The 25,848-nt window shown below is 30.7% G+C and overlaps 5 protein-coding genes across 10 annotated transcripts; 2 read left to right on the forward strand and 3 right to left on the reverse strand.

The window, feature by feature from the left end:
- The first annotated feature begins 34 nt into the window (after positions 1-34).
- Positions 35-4,262, forward strand: LOC143182757 (activating signal cointegrator 1 complex subunit 2). Of its 6 annotated transcripts, none has more exons than XM_076383961.1 (15): positions 35-178; positions 244-337; positions 433-510; positions 840-1,000; positions 1,166-1,550; positions 1,622-1,842; positions 1,912-2,097; positions 2,164-2,319; positions 2,396-2,486; positions 2,547-2,705; positions 2,774-2,905; positions 3,435-3,559; positions 3,639-3,705; positions 3,783-3,960; positions 4,054-4,262. In XM_076383961.1, the coding sequence occupies exons 2-15, from the start codon at positions 296-298 to the stop codon at positions 4,191-4,193; spliced, it is 2,121 nt and encodes a 706-aa protein (XP_076240076.1). In that variant the 5' UTR covers positions 35-178; positions 244-295; the 3' UTR covers positions 4,194-4,262. The 6 variants fall into 6 exon arrangements, with proteins under 6 accessions (XP_076240076.1, XP_076240074.1, XP_076240077.1 ...); XM_076383959.1 differs by having other exon boundaries at positions 41-178; positions 225-337; XM_076383962.1 differs by having other exon boundaries at positions 53-128; positions 225-337.
- Positions 4,263-4,325: 63 nt separating this feature from the next.
- On the reverse strand, positions 4,326-5,670 carry LOC143182759 (bridging integrator 3). Its single transcript, XM_076383967.1, has 4 exons — positions 5,346-5,670; positions 5,158-5,265; positions 4,896-5,070; positions 4,326-4,835 (listed from the first exon to the last, which is right to left on the reverse strand). The coding sequence occupies exons 1-4, from the start codon at positions 5,351-5,353 to the stop codon at positions 4,326-4,328; spliced, it is 801 nt and encodes a 266-aa protein (XP_076240082.1). The 5' UTR covers positions 5,354-5,670.
- A 265-nt stretch (positions 5,671-5,935) lies between these two features.
- Rpii18 (RNA polymerase II subunit RpII18) lies at positions 5,936-7,676 on the reverse strand. Its single transcript, XM_076385564.1, has 3 exons — positions 7,519-7,676; positions 7,130-7,282; positions 5,936-6,298 (listed from the first exon to the last, which is right to left on the reverse strand). Exons 1-3 carry the CDS (start codon positions 7,545-7,547, stop codon positions 6,088-6,090), a joined length of 393 nt encoding a protein of 130 aa, XP_076241679.1. The 5' UTR covers positions 7,548-7,676; the 3' UTR covers positions 5,936-6,087.
- An 11-nt stretch (positions 7,677-7,687) lies between these two features.
- On the forward strand, positions 7,688-9,143 carry Rpb5 (DNA-directed RNA polymerases I, II, and III subunit Rpb5). Its single transcript, XM_076385563.1, has 3 exons — positions 7,688-7,789; positions 7,853-8,622; positions 8,701-9,143. Exons 2-3 carry the CDS (start codon positions 8,321-8,323, stop codon positions 9,029-9,031), a joined length of 633 nt encoding a protein of 210 aa, XP_076241678.1. The 5' UTR covers positions 7,688-7,789; positions 7,853-8,320; the 3' UTR covers positions 9,032-9,143.
- A 1,224-nt stretch (positions 9,144-10,367) lies between these two features.
- Positions 10,368-16,494, reverse strand: Drk (growth factor receptor-bound protein 2 drk). Its single transcript, XM_076385086.1, has 6 exons — positions 15,710-16,494; positions 12,885-12,982; positions 12,648-12,767; positions 12,377-12,542; positions 12,110-12,283; positions 10,368-12,028 (listed from the first exon to the last, which is right to left on the reverse strand). Exons 1-5 carry the CDS (start codon positions 15,785-15,787, stop codon positions 12,110-12,112), a joined length of 636 nt encoding a protein of 211 aa, XP_076241201.1. The 5' UTR covers positions 15,788-16,494; the 3' UTR covers positions 10,368-12,028.
- Positions 16,495-25,848: the final 9,354 nt, after the last annotated feature.

The following is a 25,848-nucleotide window of genomic DNA, read 5'->3' on the forward strand; positions in this document are numbered from 1 at the left end:
ACTAAGTTTCAATAACATAACCTGGTTAAGCATGCAGATGTGCAGCTGTTTTGACAGTGCGTCAGATGAATAAAACAATGTTTACTAGCTTACCAATTCCCTAACAGAACTAAGCCGTTATTTTGACGGTATTCCCCGTCTTCAATTTTTCTCGACTTTTAATTTGTATAAAATACAGGTTAGTCAGACAAAAGACAATTGTACATATTTACCTCGTGTTTTAGTGATATTGCATTTGTTTAGCGGTCAGTTTATTGTGATTAGCAAGTGAATTTAGCGACGATTAGCAGTATTTATGACGGAAAATGTGTTACATAGTAACATGGAACCTTTCGAGGTACTTTTTATTCAATTATTATTTTTTTCAATTGCGAAAGGTTAGAATAAATGTGATTATAATAAAGTTACGTTACGTTTCCATTTGTTCAATAGAATCTTGACCTTCTGCCCTTGGAAAAATTAAAACTGAAGATCAAAACCGATGGTGTTAGCAAAATTGTTGATGCTTTGGTATGTATAATTATACAAAACATTCCTACAATTATTATCTATTACTGTGTGAATATTTAAATGATAAATTTTATTGTAGTGTTTGTCGAAAAGAATATTTAATTTTTAATTATTTTTATTTTATTTTTCGACACATTTTTTATCAAGGTAAAATTTCAGATTTTCAGTAGAACTTTAAGCAGTATCTAAAAAAATTATTTAGTATTTTTATAAGAAAGCTATTTAAATCATTATTTAAATTAAAAATATAGAATTTTAACATAAGCTTGTTATAATAAAATTAAAAATTTTATCTTGTCTAGATAGTGTTTTTCGTTAATTTTTTCTAGAATGAAGTGTGGGCAGAGAAACGTTATTTCTTGCATTATGAAGCTCCCGTTATATACAGTGATGATGGATCTGAAATTATGGGGGCCAAAGAACATTGGATGGAAATCGTCAGTTACATGATCAATGACTTAAAGTGGTTACTTAATCTTCCATTTTATAGGTAAACATGATTAACAATTTAGTGTTTTAAACATTTAGTGATATTTATATAGCATAAAGAATAGTAAAAGTATTTTATAATCGTAAAAGTAGTATAAATTTGTATACATTTGAACTATGTATGTTTTTTATTATATACCTTTATTATTATCTATTCTTTGTCTAGATTTTGGTCGAACATTGTATACAATACATCAATAGTAGATGCATTAGCATCCTTTTTACAAGAAGCACCACCATTTTATGCTCTGGAAAGTTTCCCAAACTGTCCAGAAATGCTGGAGTCTCTGGAAACTTTACGTCGCTATGTACTTGTAGTATTCACACGGCTTGTTACAAACAAGCAAAGTCCTGCAGAATATATGACCCATCAACACATGGGGAACTTATTATATGATAATTATATATTCACAATACCAATTATCTTTGATCTCTGTCAACTTTATGGTAGAGAAAACGAAAAAGTAATAGAAAGAATGTTAAGATGTTTATTTACATTAGAATCACGATATAATAATGATCTTCAAAAAACTGTCCCCTGTCTTATAGAGGTGATGTATTATTATATATAAAATAATTATGGTTTTAAAAAAGAAACTAAACATGAATATTGTTAATTTAGGCTTTTAAGACTATCGAAAGGAAATTTAATACTTGTTCTTCTCATAACACTGATAAAGCAATTTCACTCTCAGAGTGGACTGCTGGTCCTACAAATCTTACATTGCTTGATTTAGAAGATACAATATTATATGTGTTAGATATATCATCAACATTAACAGTGTTCTTAAAAAATTATCCTCCTGCAGTGGAAATATTTCACAAAGAGGATTTTATGAATGTGTAAGTACATATTTATAATTTTGTTTTGATTATTTCTGATAATGTATTTTCATATTTATTATTCATTAGAATTGTTTCGATATATGAAACTACAATACCTGAAATGTATAAAAAGTTAGATACGTTTTCTGAAAATGAGGAAAACGTACCGAAATATATGGAAGTAAAACATCGATTAGATGTAACAAGGATTGAAATTTTAGGACTTTCTCATGTTATTATATATGAACCCATACAAAATATTCAGGACAATTTGTAAGTATATATCTATTTACAATAGTAGAAATTGATTGTACAGTCTATCTATAAAATCTTATTTAGGGGTACACTATCAGAGTCAGAGATAAAGGAGAAAGTTGAAGAATACCTGACTTTCCTAACCAATGTTATTGGTGAGAAAGAATTTATTACAGATTATGATCAATTTTATCCAGTTCAATCTGACTTAGATTTGCTATCAGATATATATCATGAAATGTATCCTTTTTTTAGATAGTAGAAATGAAAACATTTATTACTTTAATTTTAATTTCAATACTTAACTCATATTTAGTGATACAATGAAATGTGAATATATACTGAAATCAATTAGTGCAACTACAGGAAAAGCTAATGTTTCATCTGTTTCCTCGAATAATGTAGATGTAAGTAGGAAAAGATATAAAACATATTTTTTCAATATATTTATATGATATTTTTTATAGGAAGCTATAGCTGGACCAAGCAATGCTCCAAGTCAATCAATGGTATTCTCTAATAATACATGTTCTTCAAATGAAAAACATACAACAAAAGACTTTGTTGAATTATTAATTTCAAAAGTAAAAGATATTTTCTTCAAACTAGATGACCATTTCATTGAGGTAACAATTTAAGCCAAGAAAAAAGTCACATTATAAAAGTTATTATAATAAAATTTTTCATTTCTTAGAAGTGTTTGGAATATTACAATTATAATACTGATTCTGTGATAAATGCTATTTTGGAAGAGAATTTACCACCTAATTTGGAAAAATTAAAGAATACAAAACCCATAGTGGATGATATACTACCAGATTACACGGTATATATTTTTTTCCTTCTGTTATATAAGATAGAGAAACTAAAAATAAGTAATAAATTATGCTGATATTGATGCATATAATTACAAATATGAATAAGAAAAGAAATGTATAACAAATTAATTTTCTCAGAAAACAGTTTTATCCAAAAAATCGTAGGTATCAAATGAAGTCAATAATTAAGAATAACAAAATTGTAATCAAGTCTTCGTTTTTTAATTGTAAACATTTAATTTAATTTAATTTAATTTATAGTAGTTAGCACAAGGAGGGCATTCCTTTCAGACTGTTACTGTGGGATTTTACGACTTTTGACTTAAACAGTGGCCTAATCTCTGATTTTTAACAGGTTTATATTTAACGAACGAAGGGTGAACCGTAATTCGTTATTCTTAATTTGGTCTATTATTCTTAATCTGAAGTCTAGAATCACTCTCTAAAATTTCCCCCACCTGTAGCCAAAGATCCTGTATATGTGCAAATAAGAAAATTCTCACATTGTGTAAATTAGAATTTACTTAATTTTTTTAGGAAACATTAGACGATGAAGATGTGACTCTGGGCTTTAAGCAATTGGATATACATAATAATTTTGATGACGTCCCTATTAAGAGTCGTGAGGTCATCGAAGTATCTAAAGATTACATAACTAGAAAGTAAGTTTTCAAAAATGAAAACAATTGTTTCTACTTGTACACATAACATAAAAAAATATTTATTTACACTTGATTTCAGTTATAGCCTTATAGATGATTACGAGGATGAATTAGATGATACGTTTGATAATCATGTCATACCAAGAGTTTGTATTTACGATTGGCTTACCAGTATAAATATATTTAGGTATAAAAATCATAGTAACAACTTGTATAATTTTAGGTTCTTCTCGGAAAGCAAAAGACCGAAGTCGCCGATGAATCAGAATCAGATGATGATGATACAGAAGTTGAGCAGAATGGAAAGGATCACTTTATACCAAATCCAGCAGAATTACGCGCGAAAGCTGAACAACGAAGGCAAGCTAATCGAAATGGGAAAACTTCAGCTGACGTGATTGGTAAATTATATTCACTAAATTTCATTGAAAGTCATTGTATATTTTTTATAATCTACGAGTTCACATACTATGTGTCTTTTTTCTTACATTTAGGTAAACCGAGAGGTCAAGGGCAAGATAAAAAAGTCATGCATAACAGACAACAAAAAAATACCAACAAAGCACAGCATGCTAATCATAATCGTCGTTCAGGTGCTCAGAGGAAACGAAACCAAGGAATGATTCCGTCTTAAAGACACCTTGTACTTTTACAATATCACTGTAAATACTGCCATGTGAAAAATACATTCATACCTATGCTACCTCTATAGCATATATCTGATCCTTTTTTTCAACAAAATAGTTCTAGCAGTATTTTCAAAGCTTCATTGATCTTTAACAATTGTAAGAGCTCGAATTCTGTTCATTTGGTGAGCTACTGTTTGTTGATACTCATCTTCAGATACGATAGCACTAGATGGGGATCCCGAAATATTCGGCACTGGCATCAAGTGTGTGAATAACTTAGTAGTGCTACCATAGTAATCTAATTGTATCATAATTAAAGCATGTATACTAGGTTTAATGTATTCTAGTCTCTTGTCTAGAAACATAGGTAGTTCTGCAAGTAATTGAGCATGTACAGTTTTTAAATCTTTTGCAGCTGCCTCTTCCGTTCTACGTTCCCTTTCCAATTTTGCAATGTGATTAGCAGTTCTATCTTTTTTCTCCTGCAACTTCTTAACACGATTATAGGAATATCTCCACGTGGTCACTAATTCTTCACGTTTAGCTATTGCTGCTGCTATCAAAACAAACTCGTCTCGTAACTTTTTCAGGGGTTCTATAAAGGTCTTCTGACATAGAGCTGTCATTTCTTGCACAGTTTTGCCAATCTGTTAAAAGGAGAGGAATTATTTCATTAAATCTTGTAACAGAACTAATTGTAAATATACCTGCGTTGTAATAGAATGGTAATCCTCCACTATTTTTCTGAAATCATCACTTAGGTGCGCAAGATCACAAGTTGTCAGATTTAATGTTAATCTTTGATCTGCTTTATCTAAATTCATTACAGCTTCCATGTATTTTTTCATTTCTTTCGTTAGCTTCCTAATCGTGTCTTCCACACTTTCGAAAGAACAATGCTTTATTATGAAATAATCAATACATCTATTTGTAAATTAAAATAAGAAATAAAAAATATGCAATACGTACTAAATAAGTCTCTGAATTGTAACATCCAGTTCTCTATCTTCTGTATGCGATAATAGAGGGGATGCTGGTGTAGGTCTTTGTGTTAAATGGTTTTTTTTCAAAGGATTCCTATGCATATTTGAATAATAATCAACTAATTATCTTCTTTAGGTTAGTAAATATTTAGAAACAATATGCAATTTACTTACCACGTCATATTATGTTTTTAATTCTAAGTATTCTCATAATACTATATTTCTTTCTTTAGGAATGCAGGCAGTCTGCTATAATTACTAATTAACGAGACGTTGCAAGTGAAACGTATAGCACTTTCAATATTGTTATCTCTGTTATCTGAGAATGATAAGTCTCATAACCAACTGATTTGCACATTTCCACGTGCTGTCATCTTTGTTTTGTTAAGTTTTTAAATCAAACTTTAAGTATTTCATGTATTTTTGAGAAATTTTACTACTTATCATTTATACGAAGATTTAAATTTGACGTAATGTTTCTTAACCTCTAGTAACTTTATAGAGCCTTTTTATCAATTGCGTTTTGTAGCTAGATATAGATACCTGCCATCTACCATAGGTGCTCATGGAACACATATCGTACATATCTGTTTCAGTTTACATTTGAATAAACATTTCGAATTCGAAGCTACAATAGATAAACAGAATTAAAGTTTTTTAAGAGTAAATATGATGAAGAGAATTTTTCTTTTTAAACGACAGTAATGTGTGTTTGTTTTGGTAAGACAATATTTCTATCATTTTATTCCTGAATTTAGGGAAAATTTGTGCTTTCATTTTAAAACAATCTTTATTTTTTGTTTTTCTCTTTATACAAATATCTCATTTTACAATTGAAATATTATTGATACAATAAATTCCAATTATCTTAGATCATCTTAAAGCTATGGTTGAGATATACAAAATTCATGGAAACTTAATGGTCTATTATAATTAACTCATCAATCCCCCAATCTTCGTAACTATTGTCAGGTAAATAACGTCTGATGATAATGGGAATTTTCCTTTGTTTTAATTCTTTCATGGCTATTTGTAATGGATCTGTTTCACCTTCCAATTCTACCATTACTGGAGCACACATGGCTATTTGTAACGCCCTTGTTCCTAATACTCTTGCTCTTTCATATCTGTAAATTATTTATACATTTATATATCAATTCTGTTTATAAGAGGAGTATACAATTGGTTTGTCAATAGTTATGATTAACTTTTATATGGTAGATTTGTATTAAAAATATACCAGGATATGTTCAAACAGGAGCTGTTGGAAGTTAATTATTGCTATTCTTAATTATTATCATTTTTATTGTGTTCTCTGTCATATGACCTATAACATTTTTCAGTAGTTGTAATTTAATAAGAAAGGAAATAAAAGACTCTTTAAGCACTTTTTATAAATCCATTACAAAATCAAGAATTCTGTATTATTCAATAGTGACAGTAAATGTGTTAATAATAAAAGGATTGAATTGTTTAGTTCATACTTAAATATTACAAAACTTTTGGTTTTTTCTTCATCAAGGTTCCCAGAACCTTACTGAGGTAAGTACTGTGGGATATATTACAGTCCTCTTATCAAAAGGCATTGCCTTCCCATTCTGTGGTCATATCCTTTATGAACACAATATCATTTTTTACCAATACTTTTGCAATAACAAACAATCCTGAACAGCTAATAATTAAAAGACCCAACACAGTTTTTGTTCCCAACCAGCCATTATCCATTGCTAGGACTGTTTAGTCTCAATCATTTCTTTTATAAGCCACATATCTCCTAGGTCTCAGCCATAAATTATACAAAAGCAAAATAACGTCAGGCTAATTGCCTTCGCAGACCCTCAAAAATGTTATTGGTAACATATAAATATGAACTAATCAATTTTAAAATAAAAAATTCTAATTTCTTAGTGTGTAACATTAACATTTAATGTAATTTAATAAATATTAAAGTTACTTACTTTGTCATGTATCTTGTTGTAATTCTTTTCGATCTTTGAACACCACCAGAAGCTTCTCCAGCTGCTAATAGCTCTATGTTCTCCCCATCCTCCTCTTGAGGTTCCAATTCTATATTGTCATCATCATCAACATCATCAAAATCATCTGCAACCCTGCAAATGACACTAGTATTAGTTTATGTTCAATTTATATGATATAAGAATATAAAACTAAAAGAAACTTATTATTAGTGAAATAAAATGAGACTTATATAAAACAAAATAATTAATTATCAAAAGGTATATATTTTCGATGTAGCTAAAAGTTTTCGTTATGAAACATTTAAATAACCAAACAACTGAAGTACACAAATTTTCGGTATTTATGATTAAACAAACAAAGTACTGACTCATCTCCATCGAAATCATCATCTGCCATTTTGCACTAATTAAACGACGAATACTTATATAATATAGGCTTAAATACAACTAATTTTCGTTCTAATTCACTCTATATAATCAACAATACATGATACGAATAGATATGAAATAATGAAATAGTGACACATGTAATAACACCAACGAGCTAAAATGCTGCAAGGAATCAGTCTCACGTGTATAAGTTGAAACCACAATTGTAGTGCCCTCTATCAATTTGAGAGGAATTAAAATGTATAAATGGTGAGTGAGCGCCTATACACTTATTCAAAATTCCCTATATCTAGTTCTAACAGTTCAATGCAGTCTCTGTTTCGGCATTGAGCTATGTGCAGACCCCTGTAAGAAAAAGAAGGAGGGAGGGAGGTCAAAGCGAGAAATCCGAACTGGGGTGAATCTGTCCTTGTTCTTCCTATTATCTCTCTCTTACCAATTGCTGTACTGTAGAGGGGGTACTGAAACGACGACACATACGTGCCTGCATGGTTAAATTGCGATAGCATCACCTCAGTCTTGCCTTCCCTGGACGGCCGTCCCTTCGTAGTCGCACTCCATTTAGGTATATAGCCCAATGGTTTTCGGTGCGTGCGTGTTGTATAAAAATATAAACTAACAAGTTACTAGTTTTAAAAAGTGAGGTTATGTATATTGTGAGAAACAAAACAGTTATCCTGTGTTAAATAGCTGTTGTTATTGAGGGAACACATGAAATAAGAGTGAGTAGAAAGGAAGTTAATGAATTGTATGCAGACTCGAATTGTTTATAGCTAAAAAATGGATGATGAGGCTGAAACGTACAAATTATGGAGAATAAGGAAAACAGTGATGCAGTTGTGCCATGATAGAGGTTATCTCGTTACACAAGATGAATTAGATCAAACTTTAGAACAATTTAAGGAACAATTCGGCGATAAACCAAGCGAAAAAAGACCCGCACGAAGTGATCTAATTGTTTTGGTAGCTCATAATGATGATCCAACAGATCAATTGTTTGTTTTCTTTCCTGATGAGCCTAAAATTGGCATAAAAACTATTAAAACATACTGTCAACGTATGCAAGAAGAAAAAATTCACAGGTAATTCTGCATAATATAAATTACAAAGTTAAAATTTTCAATTGTTTCATTCTTATGTCATTTCTTTTGTAATAATAGAGCTATAATAGTTGTACAACAAGGAATGACACCATCTGCAAAGCAATCGTTAGTAGACATGGCACCGAAATATATATTAGAACAGTTCTTAGAATCTGAATTACTTATCAACATCACAGAGCATGAGTTGGTACCTGAACATATAGTACTTACACCAGATGAGAAGGAAGAATTACTCACGAGGTATAAGTTAAAAGAAAATCAGTTGATGCGTATACAAGCTGGTGATCCAGTAGCGCGTTATTTTGGATTAAAACGTGGACAAGTTGTAAAAATCATTAGGCCTTCTGAAACTGCTGGAAGGTATATTTCTTACAGACTTGTATGTTGAATAAGAATGTTTCATATTACCTCAAATGACTCAATAAATTATACAATTTTTGTAACTGTTATATTAAGCTAAAAAAGTACATTAAATACATAAGAATTATATGAAAAAGTAAGCTCCTGTCATTTTTTAATTGCACTTTATTTGCCACATTTTTACTTAATAAATATATAATAAATAGTTTAGCATGAAATATCAACTGTATATCAGGCAGTAAATAGATATTCATATTATATCTTTTCTTCACATTATCTTTATCACGATATGAATACATTTTAATTTGTTTTCACTCATGAAATAAGCAGACTAATCAAGTATATAACTTTATACAGCTTTGTAAACAGTAATAGTTATATAATGACTATTGTTTAAACATTGTATTTTATTACATTTTATTATTATACATTTCTTGGTCCAAAAGCATTATGATATACTCTTGTCATAAGATAGTTCAATTCCAAATTCATTTAAGCAATTATATGCACATCATTCAAACATGTACTTTTGAATATGTATGTATATATTGCTTTATTCATTAATGTGTCATTTAAATAATTTTATTTTGTTGTTTTATATAAAATATTTAAAGAACAAAAACAATGCAATACATATACAAACATATACGAATATGTAAAAAATTTACGAAAAGTGTAAAATACAATTATATTCTAAACATAATCGATCAAGTAAGTCATGTACAAATTGATTTTTTAAAATGAACAATTTTTAAGTACATAGGTAAGTCTGTACGTTAAGTATTTTAAAATGCTACGCTAATAATTATCAAAAATTGTTGACAAGATTCAACTATATTACATCTACATCTTTAATAACAATAATCACGAACAACCACAATAAGATAGGGAAACTTATATTTTAAACATTTTTTCGAATTTAAATAATCAATTACAATCATTTCAATGTCAACTTTACAAAAAGAAAATACTAGAATATTGTTCATTTTATTACGCTTTAATTTTAGTTTTCAAACTAGTACAAAAAATTGTTTCGTCAAGAACTGTAAAAAACGTAACAAACATCCTCGAAAAGTCGTGGCAATATAAAAGAAATAATAGTCATGGTAATCATGGAAAATAATTGTTATATTTGTTGAAAATTTTCCCGTGTTTTTGGCACTCTAAATTCACAAACAGAATGCCATTTAATTATAATTCCTTCTTTTTGTTTTTCCCCTGTTTAAAAAAATAGTGTATGCGGACTCTGTAATATATTTTGTAAAGCATTGTTATAAATTAATATATTACTCGTACTATAAATAAAGTTTCAGTTTTGACAAAAATGTAACAACTCATGGGCATAAGTAAACAAAGCATGCATGTGCAATTAATATAATATATTGTTATTAATAAAATGTAACATAACGAATAATAATAATAATAATAATAATAATAATAATATAATAATAATAATAATTACACGATAGGGCTACGTATGTTTAATTGTTTACACGGAAATACGAAAGCAAAATTTGCTAAAAACAGTAAAAACAAGATATTTAAAAAATATACATGGACTTCCGCATTTTTTCTTAAAATTATACATTTTATGTCACATAGACCATCTCAAAAATTTACTTTTCGTTAAAAAATCAACTCAATTTCGCACGGCCAATTCTTCATTATTGCATTCTTGGTATGTTGGTATTTCTAAAAAATGCATTAACGGGACACAAATTATAATCGAGACATAAAATTATGTTTTTATTTAAACTTTCTACCTTATTTCATGCGCTACTGTTTCTACCACATTATGAACAATAATGTCGGTCACTCGTTGTGTTTGAGTTTTGGCGAGAGTAGGTATATACCATGTTCATGTAAAAAATTTCTCTTTTCTTCATCACAGAATCTCTAGAAAAAAACACAATATTCCAAAAAGAAGAAAACTATGTTTTAAAGCACAGTCAGTGATTGTAAAAATGACATTTTCCAATCATGTCTACATGATTGAAAATAGAAAATTGAAACACAGAGCAGCTTATTGAAGCTGCAATTGTATCTCTGGTACTACTTAGAAAAGAAAAGGATTCACTTCGAAACGTTAGAATAATTATTCAAACGTGCAGTCTGAAAGTACAAGTCTATATATATGATACACAGCAAGTACATATCTGATGTAGCGATATCAGATGTATCTTAACCGTCGAAAGATTATTTCTTTCTCGAATATTAGTAAAAAATATTCATAACATAGAGGCATAATAGTGTGCATTTTATGCCAAAAGGTGGCGCGTTTTAATGCTATATCTATATAAAGTTTCTTATATCTCGCGTATGGATCTTACTTAGGAATATGGAGCTTACTAGGCTCTTTATCACCAAAGGTCCTCGCACTCCTCGACAGCGAATTCATATTGAAAAATACAACGTTTACGCCAGTCCTGTAACAAACCTTTTCTCTTCACTTTAATATGGCCGATGCTCCTCATTATTGATGTACACAGTTGCTATACGTCTTCGTATGTATACACTCCACTAATGGACTACCAAGAAATAGGAAACACCATTCAAAGATTTGTTGTTACGTGTAAATGTTATAAATGTACTTTTAAATGTATTTTCTACACTGAAGTACCAGTTGTTGAAAGATGTGTCTATAGTGCACACACGGTATCTATTAATAGCTTTAAATAACAGTGTAGTATCAGTCCCAATAAAAAATTTCTCCTACTAATCCCAATTACGATGAAACGAACATGCTATCCTGTTCTCTGTTATGCAAAGGAACTCTACATTTTTTTATATAAATGACTGAACGTGGAGAATTTTTTTTCAATGAGACCAATGGAAAGTATTAACGGAACACCGAGTCGAGTTAAACTACTCGTCGTCTAGACCACCAATACATCCTGGTAGCCCATTCAATAGGCGGAGTTTGTAAAATATTGTTGATTAATTCTGCAGTGAGTCTGATCCTGTATATGATAGTGGTGGGATAAAGCGGCCGATGCCTTTGGCCCCTGTGCGTACAATTTGAGGCCTGAAATACAACATCGTTTTATTAAAAAATTTTAAACTGTAGAAAGTAAAGATTATTGCTAAAGATTTCACATATATTTACCTAAGAGTGATATGGAGTAACATATGTAGATGGAAACAAACCCCGTCTATTACCAATTTCTCCATGCCACCAGTGTTGATCCGTGCGATCCGTAACAGTAATTACGTCACCTCGTTTAAATTCAAGTTCACCAGGTTCTTGGGGTGTAAAGTCATATAATGCCTGAACTAGGCACTAAAATGAGACACAATACAATGTATTATAACACTGGATAATTTTGAATTACTTTCATAAGGAAGAAAAAAAGAATATAATTTGTCTCATTACTTCTTCTGGAACCATATCCCGTAGTTTAACATCTTGTGAGCGTGAAACAGATGCTGTACGATGGTATTCTACTAATTCATTTAGACTGTTAAATTTAACCACCCAGAGGAAAAATTTGCCTTGAGCATCTCTCAACACTTTGAAGTGTTGCACACCATCTGAACACCTGGAAGAAGCCATTGATCAATTACTTGAATTGTAAATAAATTACTTAATTCGTTTACTGTAGACAAATTATTATTTTACTATCTCATAAAATTTCCTTACTCACTTAACAGATAAGGAAAAATCACCAGGAGAACTTTCACTAATTCTAATAAGAAAAGCGCCTTCATGTTTGTTCATTAACAATCTTTCTGCATCTGCTCTGGTTATCCTTCCATAGTACCAACTGAAGAAAACAAATAAAATACAAGGATAAAATATAATTTGAATAAGAATAACTGATTTAAAGTAAACATTTATGAGAAATTTTATATGCTTTAATATATTGAAAAATGACACCCACTCATGATTCTTCATTTCTATGTAGTTACTAGGAATGAGTCCTTCTCTGGAATCTAATTCAGCTCTGTACCAATTCATATCGTCTTCCATATTCAGAATCTGCAACAATAACATAATTTCTGTATTTCGCTTATATCCATTTCTGTTGAATATTTATACTTGTGAAGTGTTTAGCATAGTAATGATATAAGTCATATTTTAATAAAAATCAAAATATCTACATAGAAACATACCTAGATGATTACAAATCACTCAACAAAAATTGTTAAAAAATACTAAAAATGAGCTATATCGTACTTAAAAATCTTTGTTGCTCTATTATATATTATATAATTAAAATATTTATATTATTTTGAGTTAACAATATCCTAAGCCATCAAAATGCGTCATATAATATAAATTTAATAAATTTTATCCTTATTTTGGGATTAAATAAAAATCTTTGAAGTCAATTTTCTCAATATAAGATTATGTCCTTGTTACTTCAAATGCTTCATATAATAACAAATTTTTATACAAATATATCTATTTTAAAATTCTGATTAAATATAAATTTCTTAACACTTATAGTTCATAACATTTACTGTGAAGAAAACTTTTACTCAATGAGTAGATGTATGTCCTAATTGAACATTGAATTAAAATAAAGGATGAAGAACACTGTCATATGAAAACCATAAGGAAAAAACTTGATAAGATCATTGTGACTAATTTTTATACCAAGTAGTAGCTAAAAGAAAGTACTTTGACCTGACATGGTTAAAAAGAAAAACAACCTACCAAATCCAAAAACATAAGTCTATCAAAAATAGGTACAGGAAAGATAAGCTAACCATGTTATTATATAAAAGGACATTTTGTGTCCAAGTAAAACAGAAAAGTAATTAGCAAACCCATAAGGAGCTCAGTAATTTAGTTCAATAACATTGAGTGCATTGGTTATGTTTTGTTTTGGTTAGTCAGTGTTCAAGCAACATGTTATAAGAATAAAAGAAATAATATTATGCTTAATACTTGTAACACACGTGCATAAAGCAAATTCATCTATTAGAAATGTTTAAATTGATTTATACATCCTTCAAGGATAATGTAAGAAATAATTACTTAAAAAAATAATCAAAACAATAAAATTGCTGATAAGCTATGAAGTTTTGCAAGAAATTAAAGAGATATCTAAATGTTATGACAATCATTGTTTTCAAAACAGTCTAGGGGATGATAAAAGCATATATTTCATCTTCAAACTAAAAACACAGTTTGATAATATGGGATTGATGTAGATAATTTTAAACTTAAAAATTGTTTTTATATAAAAAGTAGAAATTATAATTTATTAAAGTCTTCCTTTGAATTCTCGATAAATTCTGAAGAGGACTCTCACAGAAACAGTTGAACATAAATAACACTAATTAACTTATGACAACGTAATTCAAACATGTTTGAAATTAAGGAAAAGAAATATCAATCACTGATCTGTTGAACAATGTGCATCATCAATATCGTTAAATAACAAAATATTCTTGCACAAAAGCAGGTTTAAAAAATTCAGGATTAGCAAAAGCTTCCCATTGGATAAATAACTTATATATTGCCCGTCAGCACTTTATTTTTTCTTCTTTATTACATAATAACTTAAGCTTTGCATAGATCTTTATTCAATATATTTTTATTAGATATGAAGAAAATATATGTTATATCTTTTATTCACATGGAACAAATCACATTAACAAAACAAGATATACATAGAAGTATACATATATAAAAATATTAATTCTCATATTATTGCTTTGATTAATTTTAGATGTTATTTTTCTTAGCAATACATTTATGTTTATCTACAGAATCATAAATTACTATAGCATATTTAATACTCGATCCCTCAAAAATTCCTTGAATACAGAGAGATGGACACATTTAATTTTCTAAATAATTTATATCGTTATAACAAATTATATATTTTCATAACAAAGTGCAATACCATTATAGACAGGAATATAATCCTGAGTTAGATATTCATAAAGATTAGAGGAATCTGTAATAATGCCCAGTTTTGTCAATAAAGAGCTTATGTTCATTTGACTTCAATTTGTTAATCCAGATAATTAGTTTTCAAGGAAGATTCTTACTATAAAACCAGGGACTTCTTAAATTTCTATAAAAACTAAAAGTATATAATAAATTTTTAAAGGGAAGTAGTCATTTCATTTTTAATAGCAGGTCAAAGTTGTGCATAAGATTTTGAAGTTTCTGTTACTAACTTTTTCCTTAAATCTTTAAGTCCTTAATGTTTTATTAGTAATATATTCATTTGCTTCTTGATAGAGTTTACAGTAAAATAAGCGAGTCTAAAAGTATTAAATATAATTTAGAATAATCTCTATTAGCAATATCAATTATAAGATATACTACTACATATATCGTTCAGTAACAAATACATATTTTGGAAATTAAATATAATTTCATTAATTTGATTCCAAACCATTAGTAAAAATGATAGCATGTCTATTAAATATAATAATTAAAATAAATAACTTCTATGTATGAACATAGATCATTACACATTATATTTCTACCATTATATGCATATGTTTACTCGAAGTACCTCTAAGTAATGAATTCAGTAATATTACAAGCTGAATTTGGCAGTGTACCCAAATGGCTAGAAGACTGAATTCCTGTATTAATTTTCTGCTACATTGTCAACTTTGAGGTTCCTTTTGCAACTTTGCATTCAATAAGATTCACAGGATACAGATAAAATGTCTCGTCAACATTTTGAGTAGTTCAAAGGACAACCATCGCATCTTGACGTATCAACGTACGAACCTTCAGAATCTGGCTTCTCCGAAAACTGAGCTCATCCTCAGCGGTCGCCGTAAAATCGTGCTTGGCTATCGCTTCCATTCTTCTTCTTCGTTCTTCAAGCGCGAGAACGAAAGAGAGGGAAAGAGAGACAGCGCTATATCCAGTTCTTCGAAGGCAGCGCTAAAACCAGCCGCCTTTGTTTGCCAGTGAGGAAAAATCAAACACAGATATCGGCCCTTGTCCGTTTCGTGGCGGAGCCAGGGCTCCTTCGCTGCAGTTTCTACTGCCAATGAACGAGACACGTAGCTTCGCTCCGTAAAACTCGCAGACACGCACCGACCACTTGTGCTTTCCTCTCCCGTTCGCGTGTGCGTGCGATTTTCTCGAAATCGGGCCGTCCGTCAGTTCTGGCTCACTCAATGGTACGTCGGGGCGTACATAATTAACCGCGATTCCGGCTCCGATGCACAAATTCTTACCGATTTTCGAGTTACCGTTTGCGATTGAGCTGTCAAAATCGATTCGATATCACGCGCTCGCACAGTCGTCCATCGCTTGTCTTATCAGACATTACGCTCTCTCAACTCCCACTGATCTGCTGGCTCTCCGTGTTTCGGTCCACCGATGCGCAGTAGGCCACTGCGCAGTTCTGACTTCGTGCTTATCTGCTTAATGAAATCGTAAATGCGCCGATGAGTATTGAACCCCGATCGAATGAATTTTCCGCGGGATGCAAGATAAACGTGCTGAATAGAATCACCACAGGCTTTTCTATGCTGCGGAAGAAGGAACGCGGTTGTGCAGGACGAAGTACTACTTCTTTGTGGCGCAGGCGCGCGCATGCGCGCTTGAAGAATGTTGCGTCGACTGCTCTACCACCATTTTGTACATTACGAGATCGCTAGAAATGTGTATTCGTATTTACGTTTGCAAAAGAATGTTATTTCGAATCAGTTTTGGTACTATGGAATTTGCTTCTCTCGTTGCCAGATTTGTAACCTGAGTTTTTAAATTATAGGTAGTTTACTTTGTTACTGCACAAATTGCATATCTTGTAACTTATATAAGAATAGGTGATTGAAATTTGGAAGAGTAGACAACGTATGCAGAAATTGATCAATCGATTTGAAACATCTGAAATCGATCAGATTTAGTGAAATTCGTGAGATTCGTGAGATTTATATAGAACGATGTAAACTATTAAAAGTTCTATCATCAAAACGGAATGAGAATATAAGGATAATGAAATATCGTGCATATTATCTTTTGTTTTTTTATTGGATTTCGTTGTTTAGAAGAAATTCGAATTGGATAATTGAGTGTCAAGCGTGCGATAATGCTGAATAAAGTCCAATTTCGTTGTGCAATAGTTTCGTCCACTATCGTATTAAAACGTGGAATCAAATATTGCAAATTACGGACCGATTGCAGTAACAGATCTATAATCACGCGTATCTTTTACGGCACATAATTTAAAGGGATTTAATTTTATCCACAAAAATGTTTTTCACCATGAAATATGCTAAGCGTGCAAGAATTTACAAAGAATGTTCGGCAACTTCAAAATTAAAAAATTTTTGGAACTTTGCATAAATGTAGTTCAAGTGATAAAATTATCAAAACCATTTTTTATTTCGGCAAAAGATGGCCGTAGAAGTGAAAGCAACTTCTTTAAACCTTTTAAGCTTAAAGTAACGATTTATTGTTATCCAGCTCATTATCTTGAGCCTAAAAGGACTAAAAAATGATCAGTTTTCATATTATAAAATATGGAAAAAGTTGAATTCAAAGCTTTATGCTTTTCGAAGAAGATCATTACTTTAGCATTTACGGAATGTAATTATCCTACTCGGCATATATCCCCAAAAAATACATACATTCATGATTCATACTCTTGGAAATCCCCACGTTGGATAAGCTTATAGTCACATTTTTAGTATGTAACTTTATCATGATCATTTTCTTAAAGGAGTATTTTCACTTCAAGGGCCATTTTTTTACCGAAAAAAAATTGTATCGTTAACAAGGTCACTTGAACTACATTTATTTAGTTTTAAAATTGTTGTAATTTTCCAGTTACTGAACGTTCCTTGTTAGAACTATAGCATTCGATTATGAAGTGATCACAGCGTTTTGCGCCAAGATCATTGTCGTTGATCACGTGACATGTAAACAAACGCGGGGTGAAAGAGAGTGAGCAAACTACGTTAGTCATTGCAATCTTAAACAAACTTTTTACTGCAAATGTAAGGTATAGCTTAAGAAACTGTGCATTTTTATGCAACATAACAGAAATATTTTTTTATGTAATTTATCTAAATTTCATCCGTGATATATTTTTTATCGTAGTACTATCCTTTCTGCACAGCGCGGTAATTTTGCAACTTAATAACTTCCCAATTTGGACTATTTGACTTCAATTTTTGAAATTGAAATTGATACACTACGTGTAGTGACCATTACAGATACGTGTCGACCGTTAAAGATTACAATTTTTCGGTAATTATATGGAAGAGGGCATATTTCACTGATTTTTTAACAACTTTTCTCTATAACATATAACCGCCGCTTGGCCTTAGTTTCCGAGATATTTCCAAAAAACTTTGTTGGATTCATTATTAACACTGGCTGGTACCTATGTGGTGGGATGTTAAGTGCGTGGCTAACACTGGGTGGAGAGTGTAGGAAGTTGGTGCGTGGGTAACACTGGATGGTGTGTGGGAGAATGTGAGGTGCGTGGTTAACACTGAGTGGTGTTAATACTTCTTGTGATTTCGGTGATCTAAATAAACTTTAACTTAGGGGGGTTGAGATAATTAATTTGTGTTCCTGTAATTTCGGTCGCTGAAGGGATGTTTCACGTTTCATTTCCGTGTTCCGCAGATTCTGTATCCTCCCACACACCTCTTAATTTTAACCACGTACCCAACATTCCACACAGACGACTCAGTATTTACCAATTCATTTTATTTATATTTTTATTTGTCAACTTTCATATTTTTCGAGCTTCCCTGATAAATTTCTTCTTTTAGTGATAAAATAGTCGCGTAGGTACTTTTTGACAAGCGTTTCAAAAATTGATTTTCAGTTGACACAGTACCATCAGTTCAATTTTCATCTTCCTAATTGACCATTTCGAATGACGCGCGACGGATCAATGCGTCATATCATTGTTTCATCTATACAACAGTACGCGTTTGTTTTGAAAGCATGAAAAAGTGCGCTCCTAAAGAAATTCGATCTGTATAATTGTTTATTGGAGTAGACACGATTGATAGAAGGAAAATACCGCCAATCTTAAATAAACGCGTGAATCGATAATTGATCGATGTAAATATATGTCGTTAATGAACTAATAAAACACACATTATTAACGCTAATAAAATGTAATCAAGGTCTCTGACGCAAACGTGCCCTTTCTGTAATCAATTTTTCACGCTATTTAAAATTTTTTAATTATTTATTCATTTAAAGTGACAAATAGTTAAATGGAAACACGTTAAAATCATTACAGTAAATCATTGATTTTGTTTAAGGTTTTCAATCACTATTATATTGAAATGCACGAAATTTGAATGCCCAAATCATGTTGAAGGATTTATTCTTACTTCTCGAAATTGCGTGTACGTCAACAATATGAGCGAGAATCGCACAATTTTTAAAAAGTTATGAGGAGATACAGTATTGCCTTTATATAAGTTGATTTTTTGTTTTGTTTAACATTGGTGAAGCATATCCACCACTATTTTTGCTTACTTAGGATTCAATAATTTTCGGCTGTGACAATTCCACTCTCAAAAACAATACAGTCATAAACAGGAATATCTAGAATTAATATTTACTCATAAATACAGTGGATAAAAAAAGTATTAGTACACCCTCTTGTTTAGAATATCTTTATTCAATAAAAAGTTATATTAATATAAAATACGTCATTTAATGTGTTGTAGTATACTGGGTGTTCCATGACAGGTCTCAGAAATTTTAAGGGATATCGAGGTTTTATCTAAAATAAGAGGAAACTGAAGAAAGATGAAATTACGTCTCTGACTTTGTTTTCTAGTTATTAATTATTGAGAAAACACCTAAAATACGCGTGAACTGTGCCTGACGCGGGACCTAAGTATTCTACTGATTTCGCTGTCTGACTTGGGTAATACATGCAGGTACTAGAATAAATCCCACACCAAACACATTTTACTCAAATTTTAGATGTTTTTGCAATAATTAATAACACTGAAATGAAGCTCTAAACGCAATTCCGTTATTTTTTATTTTTGTCCTCTTATAACACGTAGTATCACCTCTTAACATTTCTGACATCCGTTGTCGAATATCCTGCATAGAAATATTGTATTCATATGCATAGAATTCTTATCTTAACGATGTAGCTGAAGGAAGCAAAGAAAAAAAATATTGGCACACTGGATTTATTTGACAAATATAACAATTTTTTATTTATTATGTATAGAAGCAGTGTTCATTATTTAACTTTTTTCAAATTATTTTTATTACTCATTTTTCTTATTCGATCCAAATCTAGTATACATATAAGATTTCCTATTGATGTAGTATCTGGTGCTTGTGGTAGTACGAAGCTGTTTGGGCACATTTTGAAGTAATCATTCTCTTGTTCTTTTGATCGTACATTGTCGATCACTTTCCTGTTGAAAACCAAATGTTTCCTTATATCGAATTTAATCAACATACCAATATATATTTGAATATTCATTATTTTTCCAATAAACTCTAAGGTTCTTGCTGCATTGCAGAATAGAGACAGCCATCCCTAAACCATGAGATGACTTCTGCCACGCTTCACTGTTTTACTGCTTGTTCACTGTATTAGAGAGTATAACGTTCTTTCAAAAAGTAATTGGCTTATTTACATGTGCCTTAACAAAGCTGAGCTGCTTTTGTCTAACCTTTTCGTTCATAAACAATTTTCTTCTCGTTGTTCTACCGTAAATTTCAGCAAAATGTCAAATGTTTTTTACTCTCTTTTTACTCTGTTTTTAGTCTCTGTTTCTGTACTTATTAATTTCTTTCTTGGAAAATACTACGATATTGACGCATAAAGCTTTAGTATTCATAAAGGGATTTTTCACTGTTTCTCTAGTAATATTACGTTGCTCCCTCACTGTAAGTGCTCTTGGTTCCCCAGATCGCGATCAGTTTTGTACATCAAGTTTTATATGTCTTTTTAGATCTTCCTAAAAATAATTCTCGAGGAAAATATACTAAAACATAATGCGATTTATTTTTAAATTAAAAAAAGGAGATTTGCAAAATTTAGAGATTGTTTATTTAAATTAAAGTCGAATGCAGCCAGACAGACTGCTGAAGAACGCTTCCTCTCACGCTACTTATTCCTCCCTGTACATACAGCGTGTTACAGCGCGCGTACTCACGCGTGGTAACGTGAAGGGAGGAAAAGCGTGAGAGGAGATATCCTTTATCGGCCTGCTTGTTTACCTCCGACATTAACCCCATTTTCATTAATTTTGATATAACTTTAATTTAATCTTTACATTGTATTTGATTGGTATCACTTTAATTTCATTTTTAAATTTTATTTAATCAAGTAAAATTGGTCAATTCTATAATAGTCGACAAAAAGCGGTTAAGAACGAGGGTTTTTGTTTTTTGAGGGGTTTTGTTTTTGGGGTGATCCTATCTATTCATGGATTACAAATTTTATCGTTCTAACTGTTGTCTTTATGCGAACAGCGGTAAGTTTGCGACCGTACCAATACCTTATGTAAAATCAGTCCCACGAATGCATTCATTGTTTATTTGGGTTAGGTATTGTGTACCGATTGTTCGCGTGGGCGAATGTTTTCAGGAAAGTACCACATACAACGATATATACGTTGCGTGCGCGTTACCGCGGAAATTGAATTATGTACCTTTGTGCGACTACGGCGATGAAAGCGAGGCTAAATTGTATGTACCATCTTGCGAACAAGCTGTCAATTAAATGCGACCAAGACTCATAATTCGCATGATAAAGGTCCTCGTCAGTGTTATCGTTTGTTCGATTGTATATCGACGATTCGTGTCGTTGGAAATTCGTTGCGTAAGTTTTTATGACGGTGCAAGTCTATCGTAAGCGGAAGTCATATTCTGGCAAGTAGAAGTCTTCTAAATCGATTACCTTTAGTGATATCAACATAGTATTGTAATCTTTTTTATGAGAAACTTATATCGATTGTCATGTGCCGGAAATATCCTTTGTACCAGTAAAGATTTTCGATCAGGTAACTATGAAAAAGGTGCCGAGAGATACCAGAAAAAAATGTTACTACTTATGTCTTAGAGATAATGTAATTTATTTTTCGTAATATATTTACATATAATAGAGAAAGTTAAACATGTAGTTTTTTTATAATTGTAACATCAGTCTATTGAAAACTATCCTAAGATGGATCTTTGGTTTCTAAAGTTGAACTATCGGATTAAAGTACAAAAAAAGATTAAGTTTTCTTAAGAATAAGTTTATAAAATACATTACGTAGATATCAGTATATCTAATTTGCAAAATCTCATAGTAAAGGACAATAAACAATATTTTCTTAATTTCACACTTATTTTTGTACAACGTATGAACACAAGTGCAACATTTTATGCTTTCTGCATTGATTCTTTCGCATAAGGTATAAAATCACTCGGAGTCCTTTTTGCCTTTTAAAATAATATATATGTATATTGCTTTTGTAACATTATAATATTGCTTATATTAAACCGGTCCAAAGCAGAAAACTACTTTTGGTCCAATCTATGCAACTTCACCAAGTAGTTGAAAATATTTTACTTAACCTTAATTTTAAATAAATTTGAGTAATAAATTCAAATACAATTTAAGTAAATTGTAGCTTAATTAATGTACTTTCTAGTATAGTTGAATTCTACTCTACTTTCTTTAAAGCAATTGGAGAACTTATAGTTCGATATTAAAATATTAGATTCTCAGTTGTTAAAATAGACTACGTTTGTTTACTTAAACGTGGTGATGTATAAGAATGGTTATTGCATTAACTAACTTGGCATATAAGCAATACACATATCTATTATATGATGCAAATTGTTTATAGACTACAAATTACATTGATGGTCCAACCCAAGCGCCGGGTGCTGATACAAATTCGACAATTTTCACCTATTTGTTGATAAGATTATTGGTAATAGCTGCGGTCTTGCAGCTAGGAGGGACGCGCACGTAGGGATACACCTTCCTCTCTGGCCAACCATACAGGTCCGTGGCTAGTTTAATATATTAATCGTTTATTATTTATCAATAATGATAGTACGTAATATGGAACACCTGATTGTAAACATCCTCTAAAAACAAAGAAGTTATTTTTTTCTAACAAAACAAACGCAAAAGAACAAAGAAACTAATGCAAAATCATATTTAAGTAATTAAGTGTGAAAAAATCCAAATTATTTCAAATTATAGTAAAAAAGGTATAAAATGGGAGAGTCGGAAGTTTGAAAAAGTGGTATCTAATATGGAACACCTAAAAGATGTATAAGGAAAACTGTAAAACTCTATGCTTGTTGTAAAGAACGAATTTTTATTTAATGAGGAGATACAAACAAACAAATACCTTTTATTGTTTAATATTTTTGTGCCTTTTACATGGTGGGCATATCAGCAATATGCCTTTAGCACTGCAGTCTTTACGTCTCCATTGAAAACATCAAACACATTGTGTCTATATTTTTTCATTACTGTTATTTTTATACTTTTCGTCATAAAATAAACACTCTATATCATTGTTGTTACCGTGTTCCCTATTGCGTGCAATTATATTGTGACAAGAAAGTAATAATTAAGTTACCAAAAAACTTTATATTGTTTTTAAACAGTTTAGAACAAACCTACTTAATGATAAATTATATAACAGAAATACTTTTTAATTTATCTTCGTTAAAATCTTTAGTTACATTGCTGGGCTTTAAAAAATGTTTAGATACTATGAAAATAAAAAACGCTTTGTTTTCGCTAATGGATGCTCGACTGACACTTATCTGTTAGTATAATAATCCATTGTTTAAGAGGAAATATTTCACACAATTGTTGATAGACATCGTTAATTAGTTACTCAAATTTTGTAGTATTCTATATTACGTACTGTTTCATATTGCATACACTTACACTACTTATTGAAATATCAGCATTACTGGTCAAAACTTTGTCCCGTATGTCGTATGACGAATTATTTCCTTTGTAAGCGGAATTTACGTTTCTTAATCGTTAATAAATTCTATGATATTGTTGTCGCGTCCTATAAAAGTAACATTTTTAACTAAAGACTTAACATATCTTGATATGCATTTCTCCGCAAGCATTTTATCAATTTAAAGTAAGTTGGCATTAAGTCGAAGAGTACTTCCGGTCGTGAAGGAAGACCCTGCCCATAAAAAAAGGTCATTGCAATGTTATGTTTATACAGCCGAATCTTGACTACGAGACAGCGCGGCGTGATCAAAATTTTTATGGAAAGGCGGTTGCGAAATCATGAATAAGCGTGCGTTCACTTCCTGTTCGAGATTTACAGCTACCGCAAATGCACGCTTCCGTTTGCATTTAATGAAAGTTTCCGAGATATTGCATGGCATTCGATCGGGTTAGTCATAACGTATCTCCTACGTTCTAAATAATGGATGTAAATTTATACTAACAGTTTTATTAAAAACTATACTAATTTCTCTACAAATAGAGACACTTAGTAATTCATGAGATCGTATTTTCTTGAAAATAATTTATTTATAACTATCAATCATTTATGTGTATACTTATTTTATATTAGATTTTACAACAGTCATCTATCTATTTCTTAAACTTTCATTTTTTTCTTTATAAAATATGTGACTAATATATGGAGTTGTTGGTATTATTTATGGTATGTAAATAATGATATATTGAAGCCTACCTACTATTCGTGTCCCAGGATAAGTCTCCTGGAAAGCATAGTCCCTAATACTTTTCAGGGGATTTCTCGTGGGACACGAATAATATTTATACATGTAGATTATATAAATAGATTTTTATATTATATTTTTTTATTTTTTACGTATCTTTTATATCATGATTTCATTTCATATTTATGATTTCATAGCTAGAAACATTTTTCTTAATGCAATAATAACATTTCATAATTTCTTTTATCAATATTTACATTAACTTTTGACATCTAATTTATTGAAAGTATTCTTCAAGTATCAGACTTGATACACCAAGTTTTTTCATTGAAATGCTTATGCTAAAAACTATCGATTGTATCGTGTAACTTGCAATGTTTCTAACCCTTTAAAAGAATCTCAAATTAAGTTAGTGGCATGCATTTTCACAGAGACCCGTAACCATTGTCTATCACTCTTGAATCTCGTAATGTTACGTTTCACGTGGGATTGGCGTTTCGTGAAGCGTGAAGGTCAAAGTGTAAGGTTCCGTATAGTAGGATTTTTGATTTACGAGAAATATAAACGGCACACGTTTAAAATACGGTTGATTAAATTTAAATGAAACATAGACCTTTTGTTTTAGGATTTCTCACAACACCCGATGTGGCATTATCATTATCATAACCGTTATACTATCGCGATCTTATAATGTCGGAATAATATTGGGCGCACGAGAGACAGTCGTCATTGGAGAATAATTGAATTAGCTACGTGCAGCACGTTCTTATTGAATACTAATGACCTTATTACCGCACAGTTACTTAATCCACGGGCCTTAATCGTTTTTACTATTAAATAACTGATATAGATATACAGAAGCTTGTCAAATGCTAATTGATCGATAGGTATTCAAACGGTCAGTAGGCATCCTTGACCACATGTAATAATGAAAACTTTATTCATACATACTGTAAATTTGCTGGGTACGTACTATAAGTTAGAGAGAAATTTTGAAATTTTGTATTTTCATACAGAATACAATTTTGAAAATACATACAGCAGAACGTCGATTATCAGAATTAACACTAACTTCAAAATTCACGGTCAATTTTTTTTTATTTGTGATAAACTATTACTAAGTGATAATTTCAGATTTAATTAAGGTCCTTGTATAGTTCCATCTTTAATATTCCAAATAACCAAAATTTTAAATATCAAAAATTGAGGAAAATCCAGTTCGGATAATCGAT

Source organism: Calliopsis andreniformis, chromosome 9, assembly GCF_051401765.1.
Source record: "Calliopsis andreniformis isolate RMS-2024a chromosome 9, iyCalAndr_principal, whole genome shotgun sequence".
Classification (NCBI taxonomy): domain Eukaryota; kingdom Metazoa; phylum Arthropoda; class Insecta; order Hymenoptera; family Andrenidae; genus Calliopsis; species Calliopsis andreniformis.

Bases quoted from the DNA above. Each gene is read 5' to 3' on its own strand.
- Drk (XM_076385086.1), bottom strand. From the start codon at position 15,787: ATGGAAGCGATAGCCAAGCACGATTTTACGGCGACCGCTGAGGATGAG. The intron at 12,983-15,709 runs GTTCGTACGTTG...TTATTGTTGCAG, and splicing joins GGAGAAGCCAGATTCTGAAG to ATTCTGAATATGGAAGACGA. The intron at 12,768-12,884 runs GTGGGTGTCATT...TGTTTTCTTCAG, and splicing joins ATAGAAATGAAGAATCATGA to TTGGTACTATGGAAGGATAA.
- Rpii18 (XM_076385564.1), bottom strand. From the start codon at position 7,547: ATGGCAGATGATGATTTCGATGGAGATGA. The intron at 7,283-7,518 runs GTCAGTACTTTG...TGTCATTTGCAG, and splicing joins GATGATTTCGATGGAGATGA to GGTTGCAGATGATTTTGATG. The intron at 6,299-7,129 runs GTAAGTAACTTT...AATAATTTACAG, and splicing joins ACAACAAGATACATGACAAA to ATATGAAAGAGCAAGAGTAT.
- LOC143182757 (XM_076383961.1), top strand. From the start codon at position 296: ATGACGGAAAATGTGTTACATAGTAACATGGAACCTTTCGAG. The intron at 338-432 runs GTACTTTTTATT...TTTGTTCAATAG, and splicing joins GTAACATGGAACCTTTCGAG to AATCTTGACCTTCTGCCCTT. The intron at 1,551-1,621 runs GTGATGTATTAT...TTGTTAATTTAG, and splicing joins CTGTCCCCTGTCTTATAGAG to GCTTTTAAGACTATCGAAAG.
- Rpb5 (XM_076385563.1), top strand. From the start codon at position 8,321: ATGGATGATGAGGCTGAAACGTACAAATTATGGAGAATAAGGAAAACA. The intron at 8,623-8,700 runs GTAATTCTGCAT...TTGTAATAATAG, and splicing joins CAAGAAGAAAAAATTCACAG to AGCTATAATAGTTGTACAAC.
- LOC143182759 (XM_076383967.1), bottom strand. The intron at 5,071-5,157 runs GTACGTATTGCA...TTCTTTCGAAAG, and splicing joins ACAATTCAGAGACTTATTTA to TGTGGAAGACACGATTAGGA. The intron at 4,836-4,895 runs GTATATTTACAA...TCCTTTTAACAG, and splicing joins ACCATTCTATTACAACGCAG to ATTGGCAAAACTGTGCAAGA.